General features: G+C 51.5%; 1 protein-coding gene across 2 annotated transcripts; it reads right to left on the reverse strand.

Annotated features, from left to right (window-relative positions):
• Positions 1–913: 913 nt before the first annotated feature.
• Positions 914–19,833, reverse strand: INPP5K (inositol polyphosphate-5-phosphatase K). Of its 2 annotated transcripts, XM_037070440.1 has the most exons (12): positions 19,466–19,833; positions 17,551–17,658; positions 17,115–17,223; positions 13,495–13,611; positions 12,991–13,166; positions 12,369–12,480; positions 11,573–11,682; positions 4,091–4,277; positions 2,876–3,013; positions 2,562–2,645; positions 2,320–2,424; positions 914–2,122 (listed from the first exon to the last, which is right to left on the reverse strand). In XM_037070440.1, the coding sequence occupies exons 1-12, from the start codon at positions 19,516–19,518 to the stop codon at positions 2,069–2,071; spliced, it is 1,353 nt and encodes a 450-aa protein (XP_036926335.1). In that variant the 5' UTR covers positions 19,519–19,833; the 3' UTR covers positions 914–2,068. The 2 variants fall into 2 exon arrangements, with proteins under 2 accessions (XP_036926335.1, XP_036926337.1); XM_037070442.1 differs by lacking the exon at positions 19,466–19,833 and having other exon boundaries at positions 17,115–17,216; positions 17,551–17,643.
• Positions 19,834–20,927: the final 1,094 nt, after the last annotated feature.

Below are 20,927 nucleotides of genomic sequence, written 5' to 3' on the forward strand. Positions count from 1 at the left end.
TAAAAAAATATATTTTATTTATTTATTTATTTTTAGAGAAAGGAGACGGGAAGGAGAGGGAGGGAAACCAATGTGTGGTTGCTTTTCATGTGTTCCCTACTGGGGACCTGGCCTGCAACCCAGGTCTTGGAATCTGCGATCCTTTGCTTCACAGGCCCACACTCAATCCACTGAGCTACACCAGCCAGGGCGTCTCCCTGTCTTAAAAAAAATGTAGCTATAGTTATGGGTTTTGGGTTTTTTTTTATAACTTGATACAACTATGTTGTGAATAGGTGCATTATTTGTATTTTATGGACAACTGAGACTATGTGAGTAGAGACTCTGATTCACACTCAGGTCTTGAGCCAGTTCCTGCTTCTGGCCCTGCACAGCACTTCTGGGCTGTGGTCTGACCAACGGAGGGAGCTATGTGACAGCACCGTGATGGCTGTGTATGCCAGATGCAATACAGCGGGCAAGCACAACGGTTCAGGTTCTTCGTGTGTGTGTGTGTGTGTGTGTATTGGGGACAGGGAAAAGAGGTTACCAGGGGAACTTCCAGGTAGGGGGGATCTGGGACAGAAAGACAAGATGGTGATTTTGGATAGCTTAACTCAGGACCAAAGCTCAATGTGAGGGAGTGACAGGTAAGGAGCCACTGGGAGTAGAGTTAAGCACCTTTGCTATCAGTTCTAGGAAACCCATCCTACTGAGCAGCAGAATGAACTAAGTGCCCAAAAGCACGCCTCAAGTGGACCAGGAACCCAGAGGGCCGTTAGTTCAGACCCTCACCCCATTGTCTCCCAGGCAACATGTCATTTGCTGACACAAAGTCCAGTCTGGATATACAGGGCCCTCATCCTGGAATCTAGCAAAGGCCACTTGCCATGCACCCCTGCCCGTCATCACAAAGGAGTCACACACACACATGTAAAAGCCATGTTTCTCATTATCCCCTCCATGTAACAGAAAAAACAGACAGCCAAGGCCCACCAGGAGCCAGAGATGCAGAACAACTGGAGTGTTCCTCAGTTCCACGTTATAGAACTGCTGTGACAGTCAGAGCAGGCTCCCTGAGGTGTCTTTTCCTGGGAGACGGGCCACTGAGTCACCAGTGGCTGGAGGCAAGTGGTAGGAGTAGGGACAGCCATGTCCACATAGCACCTGGAGAATGCTCTCTGAAGACCCCCAGGGCCAGATTTTCTAAAACATCTTCATTCTGGCCTTCTCCGCTGGCCCCCACTTCTAGGTCCCACAGTGGTCTAGAGAGACAGCAGGCTCCTGGCCAATGACTGCAGGCAAGGGGAGGGACAGATGAGCTCAACTGGGCAAAGACCACCCTAGAAAAGCCTGTGGCCACAGCTTCTCTATACCTGCCAACCCTTCCCAAGATGCCAGGTTCAGGGCATGATCCACCAACAGTGAACCAGGGCCCGGGGGGCACGTAGGCAGGACACTCAACCTGCCCACTACCCCTAGATAAGAGCCTGGGTAAAGGGGCCCCTCCGTCCTGTCCACTTAGTCATGCTGTCTCTGCTCAAAGCAAGGATCCCAGACCTTCTTCCCATCCCTCAGGGGGACAGGAGATGAGATGCCAAGACTCCTGAACCCAGGGCTGCTGTGCCAGCGAGTCAGTGGAGCCTGTACAAATGTGAGCATCTCCCCCTCCCAGGCAACCTGAGGCCCAGGATGGGATGAGGAGACTGCAGGCCGGTGCCAGATGGGGCATGCGTCTGGTAGGCCTGCTGGGGCAGGACTGAGACGAGGGCGGGGGGAATCGAGAAATGAGATGTAGGCTGGAGGGCCCTTCCCACCTTTGGTGGATGATCCCCAGGTCTTCACTGTTGACAAACTAGCTGGGTTTACTCACATCTCAGCAACAAAACCCTGTATTTAAGTGACTAATGCCAGGGATCTGGACTGGAGAGAGCAAAGGAGTGTGGCTAGAACTCCCCTTGGGAGGTGAAGGACACTTGCTGCCTCCTCGGGGGGCTGGGCCGGGCCCCCAGCGCTCCTGGTAGTGGTGAGCAGAGCTGGCTGCCAGCTCTCGCCTCCGCCCTGGCTTCTTCCTCATCTAGGCTCACATCTATAACTGGGATTCACCCAGCAGGTCCTCCTCCAGGAAGGCACAAGGCTGGATCTGCAGGGATAAAATGGGCAATGAGCGGGAAGGGAAGAAAGAATAGGTTTTCCTCCACATTGTCCCATCACTGTCATTCCCCAACTGCCGCAGCTCCAGGTACATATGGGCTCCTAGGCCTGTGGCCTTGGGGAATGGATAATGGGTTCAAGCTCAAGTCCTCTCTGCATCTCCTCCCCCCACCCCGACCACTTTACCTTAAAGGGATTGCTCATCCCCACCACGGAACGTAGACTGTTGCTATAGTAACAGAGGAGAAACTGACCCTCGGTCTCAGGGATATCGCTGACATTGATGTAAACCTGGAGGGGAGGGTGGACAAGAACAGGGTCAGCTCCAGGGCCCTGGGTCCCACCCAGCTGTTAGCAGCAAGTCACCCAGCAGGTAAGCCCTCCTATGGGAGATGTGGAATGCCTCTCTCAGGAGGCGGGGCAGGTACCTGGTTCAGCCCATTGCTGAAGGAGACCTGGTTGTCCCCAACCCAGACATAGCACACGTAGTCATTAATGTGACGAAGCCCGACCTGTGGGAGGGGGGATTGGACAGTCAGTGGTCTGGGAGGACACAGGACCTACGGCAAACCCTAAAATGAGGATGGCCACACCCCTAGGTTTGGCTATCATACCATATGCCCTCCCCATCACTGCCAGTCCCTAGGCGAGCTCTTTAGTCTGTGCCCAGCTCCCGAGGGTCCCAGGACAGATAAACCAGAGGGAGGTGGCTGACTCACTCCCTGCCTTGCCATCATATCACCTTATACAGTCCAATCCAGTCCCAGGGGCTGCTGGGGAAGTCTGGGGTCAAGGTATAGCTGATCAGCATGTCGTTCTCCATGGTCCATAGGCCCTCTGGCATCAGGGTGATCAGTGGGACAGATACCAATGGCTTCAACTACACAGAAGGATGGGGAAAAGGTTGAAAATCCATAGCATCATTCATTTCTTTGAGACAAATGTCCTTACTGTGCCTTTCTAACAAGTCTAACAAGTAAGGGCCGAGGGGGAGGGGCACCAGGGTGGTGGGCACAGAATGCTAGGCTGTCCTGACAAAGTAGCAGACCTTGGCTGGCCAGCTGGAAAGAGAAAGGACCAGGCCGTGGCCAGGCAGCTCAGTTGGTGTGAGTGTCGTCCCAATACAACAAGATTGCAGGTTCGATCCCTGATCAGGGCACATACAAGAAGCAACAATGAAGGCACAAATAAGTGGAAAAACAAATCGATGTTTCTCTCTCTACAGTTAATAAATAAAATTAAAATAAGAAATAAATAAAAGAGAAAGGACCAAAGGCTTTACAGGGGCAGCTGGCTATGGCAGGAAGGGCAGGGCAGAGGGCCGGCTGGGTCACCAGACACAGAGTCCAGTGCTGAGGGGTGAGGGTGGGAAAGAATGGGGTGAATCGCTGACAGGTTTAAGAGCCCCGTAGCTGCTTTTACGCCTTCAGGGTGTGTGACCCAAACTCAGTATTTCAGGGGAGAGTGCCTGCAGTAGAACAGACATAGGCACGTGGAAGGAACTGATGGTACAAAGACAGACAAACAAGGATGAAAAGGGGACGGCTGAGGGCGGCCAGCAGCTCACAGGTTAACACTGACTTGGCCAGTAGATGGCAAAGCTGGAGGATGGAGAGAGCTCCCTCTGCAACCTGACCCAGACAGGTTCAGGACAAATAAAAGGAAGTCCTACTTCACGTAGCAGGTAATAAGCATAATGGAACTCAGCCCCAAGGGACAGTACCAAGAGGAAATGGAAACCTATTCCCAGAGGGTTTGAGCACGTTTCTGGCAGGCAGAGCCATCAACAGCTCCTCAGAAGAGCTGAGATCCCTGACCTGGGAAGAAGGGCAATCCTGTTGTCCTATGGGTCTCCCCTGGGGGATCTGCTGACATTAGAATCCAGGACTATAGGGTTTGGGGATGTGACCCAGCACGGCCGCTCCTCCACCAAGTGCTGGACAGCCTGGAAGTTCACCTCCAAGTCAAAGGTGCCAGTGACAGGCTTATGGTCACTGATGGTGTACATCATGTGGCTGATGTAGCTCCTCAGAGACAGTGAGAAGTGGGGGGCTGGCAGGCTGGGGGTGCAGGAGCCAGTGTGGGGCTGGCGCTTCAACCTCCACAGGATACGGTCAGTCCATGCAGGCTTGCGTTTTTTCTCACTGGGAGTAGGGGAAGAGAATGGGGAGAAAAGAAAGCATTGGCAGGAGAGTACTAGGTACCCTCACTAGCTTCCTGAAGCCCCTAACACCAGGGCCCACCAGCAGCCATGAGCCCCCCAGGCCAAAGCTGGAGCACGGACAGCCTGGCAGCAGGAAGGAGGGTGCCCAATAGAACCACAGGTATGCTGGCCCTCCTCAGACTCAGCCAAGGACCCTCAGCCTAGTCTACATATTTATGAATCAAATGGTGACTCAGAACATTCCATTGCAAAGCTTTTCTTATTTCTTAAGCAACAGCAGCAGTAGATCAAAGAAACTGAACTTTGGATTTTGGAGTCAGACAGAACTTGAGCTGAATTTGTCTTCTCCCTTACTAAATGTGCAACCTTGGGAAAGGACAGGGACGCATGCAGGGAATGCTCACTACATGCCTGTGATCAGTACTGTTTATTTCACTCTCTACAGGTGCGGAGATCGAGGCTTAGAGGGGAAGTGACTTTCCCAAAGCCAGAGCTCCTGAGTGGTGGAGCCAGGACTCGGGCCTGGCAGCCCAAGCACAGAGCAGGCGCTCTGCAGTCACCTGGCCGGGCCCTCTTAGAACTCAGCCTCCTCCTCTGTAAAATGGAGAAGATAACTAGTTACCTCACAGGGTTGCTGAGATGACTTGATAAGATAAAGCACAAAAACTGTTTAGTGCAGTGCTTGATATAAGCTCTCGGTAGACACTGCCTATTATGGTTCTTTGTTCTCAAGAGTCAGCTGAGACACCTCCCGCCTATCTGTTCCTCCATTTTCCCTGAGAAGCACCAGGACCTACAACCCTGGACACAAGAGTGTTTTCCACCACTAGGCACCTATAGTTGCCCTAAGACAGATAAGTCTCTGACCCCTAACCCAGCCCTGCTCAAGCAGCTACTGGTTATTCTTTAAGTGGGGCTGGGCACCCAGGCCCCGCCCTCCAAGTGGAGACACTGAGTCCTTCAATGGGGTTGGGGAACAGTTGATAAGTTGATATTTCTGGGTTCCTCTGACTTGTTTTTTAAAAAATACTTTATTTATTTTTAGAGGTGTGGGAGAAAGAGGGAAACACTGATGGTTGCCTCTTGCAGACCCCCAATTGGGGACCTGGCCCACAACCTAGGCATGTGCCCTGGCTGGGAATCGAACCTGATACCTTTTGGTCTGCAGGCCGGCGCTCAATCCACTGAGCCACACCAGCCAGTACTCCCTCCCACCCTTTTTATATTTTTTATTATTACTATTTTTTAAATATTTTATTTATTTATCCTTAGAGGGGAAGGGAAGGAGAGAAATATCAATGTATGGTTGCCTCTGGTGAGTCCCCTGCTGAGAACTGGCCTGCAACCCAGGCATGTGCCCTGACTGGGAATGGAACCGCGATCGTCTGGTTCGCAGGCCAGTGCTCAGTCCACACCAGCCAGGGCTAAGTTAAAGTTTCATTGCCTCTAGAACACAGGGCAAGTCTCCCAAGTGTAGCTTTCAGGGTACTCAGCAGCCTGGTGCCTCTGCCTGCATTCCTACTGCCCAGACACAACCCACACCAGAGATGCTCCCAGGCCTTAGGACCTTTATCTAACAGGGGTGTCCAACCTTTTGGCATCTCTGGGCCACACTGGAAGAAGAGTTGTCTTGGGCAACATATTAAATACACCAACACTAACGAAAACAAGAAAATCTCATGTTTTAAGTAAATTTACAATTTTGTGGTGGGCAGCATTCATAGCCATTCTGAGCTGAATACGGCCCTCGGGCTGGACATCCCTGCCTATCTGGAAGTTTTTGCCTGGAGCACCCTTTTTCACAGGGAAAGGCCCAATTCCAATGATGTCTTTGTCATAAAGCTGTCCTGTCCTCTACTCTTTCCTCCAAAAAAGTTTACACCAGTATTCTCACCATTACGTTACATTGCAATGGTCTGTTTCCCAGTCAGCGTAGCAGTTAGTGTGTCAACTGGGAAGGCAAGGCCTGGCTCCTGGAGTCTCCGTGTGTTCTCAGCGTTAGTACAGAGCCTGGCACGTAGTAGGTACTTGACAACTGCTTGTGAACCCAAACTAACTTAACACCAAGCTCAATCTCTCTCCTCAGAAATGCCCTTCTAATTTTTTAAAAGATTTTATTTATTTATCTTTAGAGGGGAAGGGAAGGAGAGAAGGAGAGAAACATCAATGTATGGTTGCCTCTCGTGCATCCCCTGCTGGGAACTGGCCTGCAACCCAGGCATGTGCCCTGACTGGGAATCGAACCATGATCCTTTGGTTCACACGCCTGCACTCAATCTACTGAGCCACACCAGCCAGGGCCCCTTCTAATCTTAATATATCTGTACCTTCACAGGCTTACAGTCAGTTACAAACGCCATTTTTGTCTTCTCCTTTATTCAGTTACTATTTTAAATAAACATTTCTTACATACTGTTATCATTTCAACAGTGATACAGTTTTCTAGCAAGAGAGGCAGAAACGACACTTCAGTGGTGAACTTGGACTTTACGGTCAGAGACCAGTTGGGGGAAGGTTCCGCCCTGTTGATTAAGAGCCATGCGGTGCTGGGCTGGTGAACACACGGAGTAGAGACCGGGCAGAGTGGCGGGCCTGGAAGCTCCCAGCCCTTTCCCCACACCTTGCCTTGTGCCTCTCTTTCACTTGCTGTTCCTCAGTTATATCCTTTTATAATAAACCAGTAATCTAGTTTTAAAAGATAAAAAGGCTAATGCGCCCTTGGGCAAATGACTTCATCACTCCAGCCTTGGTTTTTCCAACTCTCAGATGGGTTGATAATAACACATACTTCAAAGAGCCACCGTCAAGATTAAATAAATTAAGGCAAGTCCAGGGAGCGGTCAGGAAGTAGTAACCGGCTACACCACCACGTCAGCTCGGGCCTCCATGGGTTGTTCCAATGGCTCACTCTTCTCAGGAGTGTCCAGGGTAGACACCAGAATGTGGTATTTCTATCCCAGAGGGCACACCATGTCTTGTACCTTCAGTGTCTTAACATATGCTTAAAACTTGGAAATAAACCTCGGAAATGTACCACTCTCCCCTTCAAAGCATTCCCTTTCCCCAGCTTCCCTCAGGGTTAAGAGCCCAAGATTTGCGGTCACGTCAGAATCCTCCCCAAGGCCCGACCACAGCCAGTCTCCCTTCCTCCTCAGTACCTCTCAGCCTTCCCTCCTTTCCTGTGGCCTGGCCCAGGCTCGCCTCTGGTTACCTGTAGTACTCATTCTTTCAGCAACATTCACTGAACCCTCTTTATATGCCAGGCCAACTGGAGAGCTGATAAATGAGATTGTCCAGACCTTCGAGGAGCTTGAGCAACAAAATTAAGCAAAAATAAATGTGTACTAATCAAATATTACACACATCCCCCCAGTTCTCCATTTCTAGTTATAGTGCAGCTAAATGGGGGTCCCTCTGTGCATTAGGCAGTGACCGGTGCCCCACAGATTGTTTTAATCCTCCTGACACTGGAAGGGTGTTACAGACCCCGTTTTTCTCCTACAGGACAATGGGGTTCAGAGAGGTCACCCGTCCAGGGGGAAGCAGGGCGCTTGCTCAGTCTGCCGGCTGTGAAGTCTGCGCTCCTTCCGCTGCACTCTGCTCCTCCAGCTTGCCCGCCGGGCCCATTCGCACCTGCCAGAACGGGCTTACAGTGCATTACGTGAATGGGGCCTCTCGTGCTTTTTGGCTGAATGATCAGGACTGAATACAAAAATTTGTTTCTGCAGATTAGTATGCCTTTACTCAAAAATAAATAAATAAATAAATAAAACCAAGTAGATTTGCAAGATTCTCTCCGTTTAAGAGCTTAGAAAACTGAGTCAATTTATTGACCCAAAAGTAGTGATTCATTCCATTTGGGGTCTGAAAGCATTTTCCCCTTCAGCTTCCTGCAGACGGCTTCTAAGTGTCTCACTGGACTCTGGACACGAGTCCTGACTAGATTGATCATAATATCCTCTGCCCATTGCCTAGCAGAAAGGTTGACTGGGTTCATGTAACAAAACCCTATTGCAATCCCTGACTTTAACAGGATTGCTGGCCCTCGGCCCTTTCACCCTCCCCTGTAATGGAGCTGACCTCGGTTCTCATTACATCTTGGCTCTGAGACACTGCCACGGCTGGCGAAGCTGCCTCCCATGCCCTGCACACAACTCACTCACAGTTACTTTGTACGGCTGGGTCAGGCTCCACTCAATCTGCCTCTCATCAGTGCTGCTGACTGATTGGAATGCCTGCCCTTCTTTCTGCCAAACTCGGCTGCCTTTTTGACAACTCTGACTCCTCCTGGCTTCAGCTGCTCCCCTCACCATCTGCCTCAACCTCCTTTGGCACATCTGCCAACCAAGGAACCTGATAGTGCGTATTTGAATCTTTTGCTATAGGGGGATCCCCCTACTAAACTAGCTGCTCCTTTAATACTGTATCTTTCCCTCTTGTCCTTTCAGGCTCCCAATTTAAACATATGCCAGGCATTATGCCACATTCCAGGGATGGTCATAAATCAGATCCTACCTTTACACTCTGGCATTCATAGCACAGCAAGGAAGGCTCATTGTATCTTAAAAGCAACACAGAAAGTGTGGTGTACACAACGCTTGTGGCAGCTTAAGGACAGGAGAGAGCTCTCAGTGAGACAGGTAATGGGTCAGGGAAGGCTTTCTACTAGAGATGATGTCCGAGCTGGCTGTCAAGGATGAACACCAGTCTGATGAGGCAGGGAGGCTTCCGCTCCCAGTATGGGGCTCGGGCCCTGGCCCTGGCCACCGCAGGGACTTCCAGCTGCCCTGGTCCCTGGCTCCAGCCATCAATATTTTAGTTTTCATGTCCTCATGTAATGACCTCCCACCCGCCGTTCCTGGAGTCACACAGACTCGAGTTCAAATTCTTGCTCAATCATTGACTATTACTCTACTAGATATTCCAAGACTCAGTTTCCTTATTTGTAAAGAGTCAGTAACAAGTGCCTACCTAATGAGAATATGGTACGAATTAAGCAAAGTGATGCAGGCAAAGCCCTCTGCACAACACCTGGCAATAAAAAGTGCTCAGTCACGTCAGCCACTAGGTGGACTGTATCTGTGATGCAGAGATAAGTACTGTATCTGCCTCCTCCTTAGCAAGACGTTGCTGTCCTGATCCCTCTCTCCGTTTTGCTGCTGTTGCTGCTGCTGGCAAAAAGAGCAGTGACTTTAGAGGTACTGCGGGCTAGGGGGAAGCACTGTGGGCCGGAGTCCAGAGATTCAGGTCTGAGCTCCAGCTCCATCATCCTGTGCTAAGCCACCAGGGGAAGTCCTTTAACACATCGGAGCCTCTCTGCCCGATCTCAGTCCCCCGACTGCAGCCGACACCCAGCTGTCTGCAGTAACTCTCATACGGTCTCCTGATGGTTGTCCCACCACACCTGGGGGTGGGGGCAAAGGGACACTTGGCTACGTGGCCTGTCAGCAGCTCTCTTCCTGGTGGTAAGGGAGGTTTTAACGTCAATTGGCGGGGAGGAAGAATGTTGACGGCCAGGCTGTGAACTGCTGATGAAGAGAAGCAGCCCCTCGGAGCTGAGAATCGTCCCAGCCAACAACTAGCAAGAAAATAGGGACCAGAGTCATACACCACGAGGGAATGAGCTGTGTCAACAATCTGCATCAGTGCAAGCCAGCACCTGAGTGCAGCCTCGTGAGAGCAGAAGGTCCAGCTAAACAGCGCCCTCATTGCTGACCCAGGGAGGAGCCGAGAGATAACACATTCGTGTGGCTTTAAGCTCTTATATTTGGGTTGGTTTGTTATGCAGTAATGGAAAACTAATACATAAACTATCCCAACTTTTTTGTAAATTAGGGAGGACATAAATAAATAAAACACAAATAACCAACTGTGACCATTGTAAAAAAAATAAGATGAAATAAAAGTTAACTGGTGGAGGGTGGCGCTCCCACGGCCCCAGCCTGGCCCACCAAAGCCTTCTAATGGCCATGACCCTCATTTCTAACGACGGCTGGGGGACTGGCAGTCTCCCTGCAGCAGTGGGCCTGGGCCAGCTGCAGACTGCCCTCTTACCTCCTTCCTGGCCGCTCGGTTGCCCTGGCTGAACTCTGTCTCCAGTGTTCGTGGCCTCTCCTTGTGTGTGTTGTGCAGGCCATGACCCCATTGCGTCTTGCTCCACACTCCTGCAATGGCTCACCCCGCTTCTTGGCAGAAACACTGTGACTCTGTCACACCACTGAGAGCCCTGGGCCGGTGCCTCTACCTCTCGCCTTAGCCTGGCTGTGAAAGTACCCACTGACTCCCTAAATGCCAGAGGCCTGGGTTGTCCTGGAGGACCTCTTATATCCCTCAGAAGACAGTTCTGACAGGATGAGCAAATGAAGGAGCTGTTCCAAGTAAAACAAATAGCCCTGTGACATGTAAGGGCTTCCTTTTCTTTCCTTGCCCTAAGCTGGGCAGGGACCCCTTGCCAGAGCTGCTTTTGCCCCTCTCCCTACATCTAAAGTTTTGGAGGTTAGCCCACCCCTTCTTTGCTTCTTAGAAAGGTTTTCAGTTAAACTACCACTTGAAGACACGGATCTAGAAATAATAATAGCAGTCATCACAGCGCCTACTAGGTGCCAGACACTGGGCTCTACATATGCAACCTAGTGGGTGGGGAGGTGCTGTTATCACCCCCGTTTTAGAGATGACAAAGTCAAACCTTGAATATCTTGGCCAAGGTCATACAGCAGATGCAGAGCTGTGCTTCTAACTACTACATGAACTGTCCATATTTTTTCCCCATGAAATTCTCCACTAATGACCACTACTTCACCTTCCTCAATAGTACCTGACCCACTCACAGCTAGGGCAGGGGTCCTTAATACCAGTAACTGGCTGAGCCAAGCCCCCGTCTGGGGAGGAACAAAAAGCCCTGGGGAGTGGGGGCAGGGGTTCCCAGAACGCTGAAAAGCAGCCCCTCACAAGTCAGAAATCAGCTGCCTCCTCTTCTTCTCTGGCCCTACCTGCCTTGCTGCCCACCCCCGACCGTTGCCAGCACCGGCTCCCCCACCTGCCTTCTCTGAGGACAATCTGGACAGCTCTCAGGTCAGCGCCTCAGAGGGGGTGAGCGGCACCGCTCCCAAGAGGTGATGGCTGGATCCTGCTTCCTTAGTACTTCTATTCTCAGGCAGCTCCCACTGTCACCAGGGCAGCACTGCCTGACTCCCAAGCCTCGTGGCTCCCGTCTCCTCCTCACAGGCCAATTCCAGATCCAAGGCAGGTTGACCTTCTACTGGTGGAGCCCCTCACCTGGTGTCATAGTTGTCGGAGTTCTTATCAAACTTGTAGGTGGGCGGGAAGAGCAGAGGGCCCTCCTGGAACTCCCGGAGCAGCGGGTCATACCTCTTGGCAATGCTGAGCTGCGGAGAAAGGCACGGCCCCATCTCCCAGTGGTCCTGACTCCGCGACCCAGGAGCACACTCCATTTAACAGATCAGTCATCGAAGTGAGGGAATAGTCAAGCAATGCCACTCCACTTCCTCACAGCTACAGGGGCAGCCTCAGCACCCCATCTCCGCCCCCAGGACAACAGCTGATCCTTTTGCAAACATTACCCTACAGTCCTAGGGGAGGCAGCTGCCTGCCATTTCCCAGTCCTTGGACTATAGGGACCAGGCTTTGAATTTCATTTCTCTGGAAGTCACTAGCAGACATGTGTCAGAGGGGAGACGGGGGTAGCCAGGGTTCCCCAAATGGGTGGTATCTCATTCTCTGGGAGGCAAGCAAGCCTGGGGATGAGAAGGGAAACAGGGATACAAGGAGGTTGGTGTTCAGCAGGCCAAAGCCCCTCTTGCTCCCGATGATAATGCACACCCAGGAGCTATCCCGTGGTTCCTCCAAATGAAGATGAGGCCCTGCCAGGGCTGGCTGCGCTGCCCCAGGTGTGAAGCCCCGTTTGACTCTTCCCTGCTGGGCACAGGGATTTCAGAGGACTGGGAAAGGGGAACAGACACTACGGAACCTAGGCAACCCTCTGCCCATTTCATGCTGGACCTCCACCATGGGCTCAGATCACCCCTCTGGACCCCCTCACCCCAATCAATACCTGATCCTTCTCCCACAGGTCACTGTAGCACTGACTTTTTATGGATTCCCGAACAAAGTGTAACCCAAAGTCCTCGATCCGAAAGTTCATGTCTCCAAACCAGACAATGAGGCTTCAGAAAGAAAAGAAGGCAGCATGAGATTCGTGATGAGGACAGAGAAAGAGATGCAACAGGCGGCCCAGGCCGGTTCCCCCCAGGGGCTGCAGGTGAGAAGTCAGATGCTGGGGGAGTGCTAGGTGAAGTCCAGGGCACAGGCCCCACAGGACTGTTCTCACGGCTCCTAGCCCATGGGTTAGACTGAAGAGACCAGCCCTGAGGGCAAGTGGCAAATAGGAAGCAGGCTCTAGCCCTCCTGCCTTCTCCCTCCCCCAACTGGCCACGAGGCAAGGCTGAGAACCAGCCCTCTGAGTGACCTCAGGAACCACTGGGATCTTGCCCAGCCATCTTCAGAAGTGGCCAGGGCTTCCAGGCAGGGGAGGGGGTGTCAGGGACGAGGGCAGGAGAGGGTGGGAGAGGAGTATAGACTACCTCTGACTGGGCAGCAGTGACTGGGCAGAGGACATTTGCCTGGGCTGGTGCGGGAAAGAGGGCAGGGGCAGCAGTCTGTGACTGCATGCTCACTCATGGTCCAGGATATTGGGGATATCAAGTCCTTCAAAGTTCTGCATCTCCAGGATTCGGTCAAAGTGCTCCAGCCGCTGGTCATTGTTGGCCATGTGTGGGGGCAGGTGGCAGTTGACGATACTGACATAATAGCCGTAAAGCTTCAGGCAGATGTTGACGCCCCCTTTGTTCCCCTGGTAGGACAAGTGGGCAGAGGCGCTGGAAGCTGCTGTGGGTGGGGTGCACCTCTCTTCTCCCATTGTAGGCCTGAGGGGAGATGGTCTCTCCTCCCCACAGGATCTCCCAGGGCCAGATATTCAGCTTCCCAGGGTAAGCTCTCCACCCACGAACCCAGCTCATTCAGCCTGAGGTCTCAGGATGCTAAACCCCCGGAGGCAGGAGAGTGGGTATCCCGGGCACCAGCCTGGCCAGAATGCTAAGACTCATTTTGCTCCTTCTCCTATTTGCCCAGCTCTAAAGCTCCCAGCCCTTCCCATGACTTGGACAAGACTTAGTTCTTACCCAGAACCCGAAGAGGCCAGTGGGGGTGGACTTAGTAGAGAGGATCTGGATAAAGGGCAAATGCTGACACTTGGCAAAGACCAGTAAGAGGAGCCCCTGCATGCGAACAGAAGAGACCTGCAGGACAGGGGAGGACAACGGTCATGCATTTCCCTGCACAGGTTGCGTGTGTCCCTGCCAGGCCCTGTGCCACACAAATGCCCTTCCCCAAGGTCTATGGTATCTCAGTTCAAGCCTCAGAGTTTCACCCCCTTTAGCTGCTAAATGATGTACTGGAAGAGCTGAGCATGTTTGTGTCTGTTCTTGGGCCCGGAGGCTAAGGACAGAGAAGGCAAGGCTGCCAGGGCACCCTTCCATCGGGAGGGCATCAACTCTCAATTCCTGCCCCATGCACGCCTAGGTGCTCCTCTCACTGACGACGCCCTCCTGAAGTCCTCTGGGTGCCCATGCGCCACCACCCCTGTGGGCCAGGGCCTCAAGGAGGACTGCAGTTGTACAGGATAGTGGCTAAGGGCACTGACTTTGAGTTAGCCAGATCTGGTTCAAATCCTGGCTGGGGCTCTTAGTGTTTAGTACTGGGCAAGTCTCTCAGCCTGTTATTTAATTGATAGAGCAGGAATCTATTTCATAGATAATGTTAGAATTAACTGGCAGCTATTGTTTTTTGGTTTGAGGGTTCTTTTTTTAAAAAAATTATTTATTTATCTTTAGAAGGGAAGGAGAAAGGGCCAGAAATATCAATGTATGGATGTCTCTCATGCATCCCCTCCTGGGAACTGGCCTGCAACCCAGGCACGTGCCCTGACTGGGAATTGAACCACAGTCCTTTGGTTTGCAGGCCCGTGCTCAATCTACTGAGCTACACCAGCCAGAGCTGGTTTAAGGATTCTTAAAGATAAATGTAGGAAATGAATACGACAAAGCCTCCTAGGATGCTGGAAATATTCTGACTCTTGACTAGACTGGTGGTAACATGGACGTGTATACATATAAAATCCTTCAGCCCTGGCTGGTGTGGCTCAGTGGATTGAACACCAGACTGTGAACCAAAGGGTTGCCGGTTTGATTCCTTGTCAGGACACATGCATGGGTTGTGGGCCAGGTCCCCAGTGCGGGGGCACTCAAGAGACAACCGACATTGATGTTTCTCTCCCTCTCTTTCTCCCCCTGTTCCCCTCTCTAAAAATAAATAAATACAATCTAAAAAAAGATTTGTTTAAATCCATCAAATGGTACCGCATATGTTATAGCTCAGTGAAAATTAAGAAAATGCTCCCCCTAAATAACTATAGATGGTGGGCTGCTGCATGTTCACAAAAGCAACGTAGAGCGATGACAGTGAGAACAGAGGACAAGTGTTCGCAGGCTGGGGAGAACAGCTAGCATCTACTGAGTGCTTCATATCCCATTTAATCTTTACACCGGCCCTGTAGCGAACCACTGTCCCTGGTTTTCAGATGAAGGACTGAGGCTCAGGGAAACTAAGGAACCCCAGGACTACCTGACAGAAACATCAAAGTACCAGGCCTGCAAAAGCCTTGCTGTGTGTGGCCATGGAGGAGGGGTGGGCATGAGAATGGGCTATAGCTAGTCACCCTCTCTCTCAGATTCAGGCTGTCTGCATCCACCACTTGAGTAGCTGTTTCCGGAGCATGAGGTGCAGAGGCCAAGAAGGAAATCCCCGGGTGGGGAGTGTGTACTGGGGCCTTCCAGGAATTATGAAACTTGATCCTGCAGGTCAGGAGCTCTGGCTCAGTGGAGGTGTCAAAGCAGGGGGAACCCCAAACCCAGGCCTGAGTGAGGGAGGCGTGAGAAACTAGGGTTGGGCAGCAGTTGCTACAACTGTGTCCACAACCCCACCCTGCACCCCATCTTGGTTTCTAGCCTTCACAGGCACATACAATAATGAAAGTAAAGGGAGAGCTATACTACGAGGGACTGACTCCCAAGGGAACGAATAAAGATTCAGGAAGTTTCAAGTGGAAGCCTTACCCAGGGCTGACTGGGGCCATGGGGCTCCACCACAAAGGCACCAGTCCACTTTGTGAAGAAGGGCAGTGGAGGGGTGGGGGCAGGGCAGGAAAGCCTCAGACTGGGAGAAAGGGTGGGGCTGTGGGGAAAGGCAGGAGATTTGTAGGCGAAATTCTAGTTAGAGGAAATGAAGTGGGTGGGGCTAAGGAAAGGCCTAGAAAGGAGGTGACTGGGAGTCCTGAAGCCAGCCAGGGGGCAGCCCCAGGCTTCTAAACATACTCCTGTCCAAGAAATAGGCTACAAGGGGTCACCTCTTCACCTCAGTTCTTGGCTAGGAATAGGAGGGTCATCTGTTTTGGACGCCAGGCCCTCAGGCTGACCCCCCAACCTTGGGAGGCGGCATGGGCAGAACGGGTTGTGTCCCTGCCACAAGCTGAGCTCATTTCCTTGGCTCAGTTCCATTCTCCCAACCCCTCGCCAGCTAGCTGAGGTGTACGGAGGCTGCCAGTCTTGGGAAGGGAGTGGGAGGTGAGAGAAGTGGTTCTGCCCTTTGAGAGGGTCTAGCCCCCTGTCTAGGGGAGGGCTGGGTTTGATCTGGAGGGAGCCAAGGGCTCGGGCTGGCATTTTCTAGCCCTAGTAGCAGGACCAAACCATGCATTCCCTGCTCCTGGCTCTGCCCTCCTTGGGAGGAGTCACAGCTCTTGCCTTATCACCCTTCAACACACTAGGATAGTGGAATTAATTCTAAAGAAATCCAGTCACACAGTGAAGGGAATAAGGCAATTCTGGTATTTTCAAGAAGTAACTAATGCATTAGGTGCTTTAAATGGGAGTGTGTTTCATTCCTCAGCTATGCAAGGGAGGAAGGTGAAGATCAGCAATTAGGAGGCTTCCTACAGATTCTCCCATGAGCTAAAATCCCCCAAAGAATACTGACCCTTCAGACTGACAATCGTTTTACTCCGCACCCATCTCCCTTTTTCTACCCCTGGGCTCCTGAGAATTTGAGATGCATGTCTCCTATAATCTGAGGACACTCTCTGATACCAGAGGTATCATGTAGCCATGGGGTACCCGCCAGCCTTAGGGCTCCCCAATATGGCAATTAAGTACAGTAGTGAAGAATTTGGGTTATGAAGTTTGAAAGGTCTGGATTCAAATCCCAGACAGCCTGTATGACTTCTGAATCTTGGTTTTATCTGTAAAATACCCACATTTCAAGACAGTTGTTAAGATTTTTAAATGTAATAAAGAGCTTATTTATAATGGTTAATACCATGTAAAAATTCAGCAAATGGTAGCAAGTATTATTATACTCTGAAATTGCATGCTAGGCATCTAGCGTACAGTCCTGGCTAGGGATGGGGTAGGCACTGAGCTGTTGGTACGCCCTGCTGCACCTCCTCAAGGAAGTCTCCCAACCGGAAAAACACCAAGGTGTAAACTACCCCTGGGGTGCTGCTTCTGCTCTAGCTACCTTGGAAATACAGAAGGGAGGCGGGAGCCTCAGGGAGACTCGTGCCACTGAGGTTTAGGCCTTTAAATAAATGGGAAATAACACAAAAGCTTGAGTGGGAGACCAATGGACTGGGAAGTTAGTGACAAGAGATAGGACGCATTTCCCAATTGCCCATGAACTTGAAAGTTACCTTGACGAAACCGAGAGGGGAAAGCACATCCATGAAGAAACTGCTCCATGGGTCTTCAAAGGCAGTGTCAGCAAGGAGGCTCATGATGCCACAGTCCATTTCCTGCAAACTGCCGGGCCCAGGTCAGAGGCTGTCCCCTGTTCTGGAGGGAACCGCCTCTGCCACCAACATTTCGTACTGCCCTCAGCAGACTTTCAAGCCTTGGGTTCTCATGGCTATGATCTCTCCCTCCCCCCACTGTGAATCGCCAGCCCTTTGCCATTGCTGACCCAGGACAAGAGGCACTGGCCCTGATGCAGGCTCAAAGCTCCTAGCCATCGGACTCCAGAGCGAGGGAGGAAATTAACAGCGGTTCCCCATGGGGACAACTTGGGACTGGTCAGGCTTACCCGATCTCAGATATAAGGGTGAATGAAGGGGCCCTGCAGACACCTACCCAATGACATACATGTCCAGATTCAGGTTCTGGTTGTTTAGCTGAAGGAGATTATCAAGGTCTAGAGGTGGTGCTGCAGAGGCCACATTCCATGTCACGACATGTATACTGTGGAAGGGATGAAAAGCAAAGTCATGGAGGAAGGAGGATAACACCTCGCCCAGGTAACACAGAGCAGTGTAGTCTGCTAACAGCTGCACCACAATCCACTGCCATCACAGTGAGAAACAGGCTTCTGCATCTGATGGTGGTGACAGAGGAGCTGAGCTACAAGTCCTCCATCTGCACCTTTGTCCTCTGAAGCAGGAAATCCCCACCCTGGATTGGCTGCTCCCCGCAGGACTAAAGCCGCCCCCATCTGGCAGCACTGGCGCTGCTGACATTAGGAGAGCTGCCAAAGCGGGCCCAGAGGTTTGGGCTCAGGCAGAGGGAGGGGTGGGTAGTCAGGAACTCATTCCTTTCATGGACCATTCACACTGCAGCAAGCATCTATGGTGCAACCAGCAACTCCCCACTCCCCATTCTTCAACTTGAGGGGCCCTAGGATCACCTGAGTGATTCTGGAGGTTTGGGTTTCACCTGTTGACAGACCTCAGCACCACAAGAGAGGGGAATTTCAAAAATAACAGATAACACCATATTCCCTTCCTCATCCCTTGCCATGGTTGGAATCCCTGAAGCACAACTAATTCTGCCAGCATTTAAGAGAGCCTCAGGAGATGGTTCTACCTAAGAGGTCTCTCAACATCTCTCTCAAAAGTCTGCCACCGTTTGGAAAAAGCCATCAGTGATATGCTCCATCTCAGCTTCACATGAGCCCTAGGGAAGCAGAGGAACTAGATCAGCAACTCTCGTTAACATTGGATCCCATCAGAGGCTCAGGAGAAGGGGAGACTTGCAGATTTCCACGGAATAGTTATAGGAACACTCCGAGGGAGCCCCAGGCAGTGCTGAGTCCGGTGAAGGCAGTGGCTACAAAGCCCATGGAGAGCAAGAATAGCCACCAAGCCTCAGGTGAGTCCTAGCTACGCCACGCAGCAGCAGCAGATCTAGAATGGGAGAGGGTTAGAAAAGGGTAGGTTATCCCCAAACATCTCTTCTTCACCAGATCCTTGTTCTTAGAGGTCCATGTTCTAAAAAAGCACAACTTGAAAAAATTCTTGGCGGGCTTAAAGCAACTTCCTGCTCCTTGCCTCGAACAAAAACAAAACACAAAAAACACCTTCCCAGGCACTCAGCCAGAGAGTCTGTGCTTCGTTTGTTTACGATCTCCCCCTGCTGTCCAATAGAAGATTAAGAAAGGCAGCCCTTTTATTCCAAGATTCCGTGTTTTCCCAGGGACCTGATCTAAGTGAATGAGAAGTAAAAGTCGGGATTTCTTGCCCAAGTTCTCAGGTCCCACGATTAGCAGCAAATCCTTGCATCGTGACCTGCACTAAGTTGGTGATTAGCGTTGTTTCTTGTTCCAGAGCAAGCACGGGGCCAAGCTACTGTCACTTCATCAAAGCATCTTATCTAAATCTGATTTCAAATTTTAGGAGGTCACAAGGGGATCAGGCAGACCCGATGATGTAAATGCTGTTCAAAAGAACAGATTTCTACCCTACAGCTGAGGTGACAATGCTTTGTTTTGTCTTTAACTTCAAACAGCCCGACACCACTGCCTCCTTCAGAAGCCGACTGTGCACCTGCTTGGGGGCCCCAGTGGAAAGTAGCTCGGCAGCTTGAGTTTGGAAGGGGAGTAGGGCTCGGACTTAATTTAGCCTGCTCGACACAGGGATAGTTTGGCAGGACCTCCGGACTAAAAGCAGTTCTGCAGAACTAGTCTCTTCTCTCCCAGTCTGGTTCTAACCCCAGATTCGCAGCCCCAGTTGGGTCGGAAGCAGTGACTCGGCCCGGAGCTGTCCTTCCTCACCTGAGCTCCCTGCCTCTCGGTTCGGTTGGCTTCAGTGGGTTCACCGTCGCCATGGTTCCCACGCGGGTGGCCAGGCCACTTGCTCCAGCCGGTCCCGGACCGATCAGCACTGCGCAGACAGCAGGTCTCGGCCCGCTCAGTCTCGCCGGATTGTTTTCCTTCCGGATTCTGAACCTACGCCTTGGCTCCCGCAAGAGGCGGGGCTTAAGCGCACGGTGCTCTCTGTCTGGTGAGGTCCGGGGGAAGGGGCGGTACTCTCAGCACGCGCGAAAAGGTGAAAGGCTGAGGGGAAAGGCGCGGAGGGGACCTGGCGTCTGAGGCGTATCCTAGTGTCTACTTAACCCGACGTAATACTGCCCCGCCCGGCGTGCGGGGTGCACCGGCTGCTCGGATGCCAACCACGGGGCTCCCCAACCCTCCTCGCGGCTCTCGCGGCTCCCAGACTGCACTGCGAGAGGCCGGCCGGGAGGGGCGGTCTTCCGGCGCCAGTCGTGGGCACGCCCGCAGGAGTGTCCTGGGCTCCTGCAGATTTTGCTAATATCCAACCTGAGATCTTTAATTATGCGCTGCCTGTCCCCCTACAACATCCCGACGCCCGGAGACCCAAAGAGAGAAGTGGGGAAGGGGCGGTCTAGCCACTGTCCTGCTAGTACTCCAGCCTCTTTCCCGGACCCAGTTCCAGGTAATCTTTCTCCTGTTGGTCATTGGGCTCTTCCATTCTTCGTTTTCCACGCCCAAAGTTTTTTTTCGGTTTTCACTCTTCGACACATTGGACATTTCGGGGTTCTTGGACTCTTAGAAAATTAACAGTCAACGAGTGAAAAGAAATCGCTGTCTCTATTTTACGACCGAACAAGAAATGGTTATTCATTTTGTCAAAGATTAACTGGTTTTTTTCAGTTTGGGGGGGTGGGGGTGGGAGGGGGCGGCGAGGACAGTGCATGGATCTGATGAGAGCTGTGACTTTCCCCAGAAAAATTCAGTTTTACAGACAAGCTTCATGAGGTTCACAGGCCCAGAAACAAAGTTAAGAACTATTTTTAAATGTGTTTTGCTTGGTAGGATGAGAAAAAGAGGAAGAGGTGAAGAAGACGGGAGATAAAAGCCAAAAGGAACTACTGCCAGTAGAAAATGGCCAAATTTCAGATATGTGATGTTTGCAAAGCAAAATGAAAAGGGGATGTTTTATTTTTTTAAAGATTTTATTTATTTACTTTTTTAGAGAGAGAGGAAGGGAGAGAGAGGAGAGAAACATGGATGTGTGAGAGATACATCAATGGGTTGCCTCTCACATGCTCCCAATGGAGGACCCCATAGGAACCCAGGCATATGCTGTGACTGGGAATCCAGCCAATGACCTTTTAGGTTTGCAGGCGGGCAGTCAATCCACTGAGCCACACCAGCCAGGCAAGGGGATGTCTCAATTTATGGAAATCTACCTGTAAAAAGTTTGAGATATCTT

The sequence above is a fragment of the Sturnira hondurensis genome, unplaced genomic scaffold (genome assembly GCF_014824575.4).
Source record: "Sturnira hondurensis isolate 20B ecotype Veracruz unplaced genomic scaffold, ASM1482457v3 Scaffold0018728, whole genome shotgun sequence".
Classification (NCBI taxonomy): domain Eukaryota; kingdom Metazoa; phylum Chordata; class Mammalia; order Chiroptera; family Phyllostomidae; genus Sturnira; species Sturnira hondurensis.